Below are 1886 nucleotides of genomic sequence, written 5' to 3' on the forward strand. Positions count from 1 at the left end.
AGCGCTGAGCTCACGGAAAGGGCTGCGCTCGGGGCTATAAAAGGGCTTCGCGGCGCCGTTCCCAAGGGGGGCGGGGGGGGGCAGGGAGGGCTGTGTGTGTTTTGGGGGGGGAAGGGCTGACGGGAAGGCCGGAAGCGGCCTCGGGGTCCCGGCGGGGCCGTGGGAAGCGGGGCGGGGGGATCCCCGGGGGGAGGGGGGCACGCAGCGTGGGCAGAGCCATGGGGTGGGGGTGGGGGGGCCGTGGCGATCGGGTGCCCCTCGGCTCCTTTCGGCTCCTCTCGTTTCCACTCGACATCTTTCAATCCCACTCGGCTCCCTTCGGCTTCCTTCGTTCCTCCTCGGTCACCCCTCGGTTCCTTTCGTTCCCACTCGGCTCCCTTCGGCTCCCCCTCGACTCCGCCTATTCCCACTCGGCTGATCTCGGTTCCTTTCGTTCCCACTCGGCTCCCTTCGGCTCCCCCTCGACTCCGCCCATTCCCACTCGGCCGATCTCGGTTCCTCTCGTTACACTCGGCTTCCTTCGGCTGCCCCTCGGCTCCTTTCGATTCTCCTCGAATCCTTTCGTTCCCATTCGACTCCCTTCGCCTGCCCCTCGGCTCTTTTCGTTTCCCTTCGTCTCATTTCATTCTCTCTTGACTCCCTTCGGTTCCCCCTCGACTCCGCCCATTCCCATTCGGCCCATCTCGGCTCCTCTCGTTCCCACTCGGCTCCCTTCGGCTCTGCGTGCCCCGCTGATGGCGGCGGGCCGCCGCTCACCGCCGGGGCCGTGCTGCCCGCCGCGGGTTGCGGTGCCCAGCGTGCACCAGAGCCTCTCCGAGATGGACTTCGAGCGGGGTGCGCGCCTCGGGGCGGGGGGGGGAGCTGAGGGCACCGGACCCTGCTCTAACCTCCCGCCGCCCGCAGGGATCTGGGCAGCGGCGCGGGACGGGGACGAAGCTCGGGTGCTGCAACTGTTGGAACGGCGCGGGGAGCCCAGCCAGCCCGACCTGGCGGGGTACACCGCCCTGGTACGGGATATGCGAAGCAGCGGGAGGGCAGTGGGAGACCGTGAGCCCCCTGAGCTCACCGCTCCCCACCACCCCGCAGCACTACGCCAGCCGCAACGGGCACCTGGGTGTGTGCCGCCTGCTGCTGCAGCGCGGCGCTCATTGCAACGCCCGCACGCCCGGCGGGGCCACCGCCCTGCACCGCGCCAGCTACTGCGGGCACGTGGCCGTGGCGCGGCTCCTGCTGGCGCACGGCGCTGACCCCGCCGCCGCCGACGGGGACGGCCGCACCAGCCTACATAAGGTGCGTGGTGGCAGCGAGGGGACGGTCCGCCCCTGACGGGATGGTCCGCCTTCCCGTGGTGTTGGTGGCATCCCCACGGTGGGTCGCACGCAGGCGGCGGAGCGCGGTCACCGGGAGCTCTGCGTCCTCCTGCTGCAGAACAGCCCTGCCTTGCTGGCTGCTCGTGATGCTAAAGGACGGCGGCCCCGCGACACGGCCGACCCCGCGGTGTGGGATCTGCTGGAGGGATGAAGGGAGGCAGCGAGGACGCCGCGGATGGAGGCAGAGGAAAACGGCCCCGCTGGGAAAAAAAAAAAGCAAAGCTCTGGGCCCGAATGCTGCGTCCGCCTCTTTGTCACTGCGCCTGGCGGGGCGTGGGGTCACCACGGGGGTGGCAAAAGGATGACGGTGGTGCCAAGGGTGGGGACAGCGCTGGCCCAGAGTGCCGCTGCACAGCCTGGGGAGGGGGTGGGGCGGGAACCTCAATTTTTGTGCTGCCGGGACAGAGCGGTGCTCCTCCAGCAGCGTGCATTGCTTCAGAAAAAGAAAGAACTCAACAAAAAGCCCCAAAGACCGAGCAACGGGTCGGCAGTGCTGATGGAAGAAAGGCAGCACGG

The 1886-nt window shown here is 68.9% G+C and overlaps 1 protein-coding gene across 1 annotated transcript; it reads left to right on the forward strand.

Annotated features, from left to right (window-relative positions):
* The first annotated feature begins 245 nt into the window (after window positions 1-245).
* Window positions 246-1605, forward strand: ANKRD39 (ankyrin repeat domain 39). Its single transcript, XM_042838316.1, has 4 exons — window positions 246-834; window positions 904-1007; window positions 1087-1290; window positions 1384-1605. Exons 1-4 carry the CDS (start codon window positions 735-737, stop codon window positions 1519-1521), a joined length of 546 nt encoding a protein of 181 aa, XP_042694250.1. The 5' UTR covers window positions 246-734; the 3' UTR covers window positions 1522-1605.
* Window positions 1606-1886: the final 281 nt, after the last annotated feature.

Source organism: Centrocercus urophasianus, unplaced genomic scaffold (genome assembly GCF_019232065.1).
Source record: "Centrocercus urophasianus isolate 14NV4802_14NV808 unplaced genomic scaffold, USGS_Curo_1.0 seq_762, whole genome shotgun sequence".
NCBI classification, from domain to species: Eukaryota; Metazoa; Chordata; class Aves; order Galliformes; family Phasianidae; genus Centrocercus; species Centrocercus urophasianus.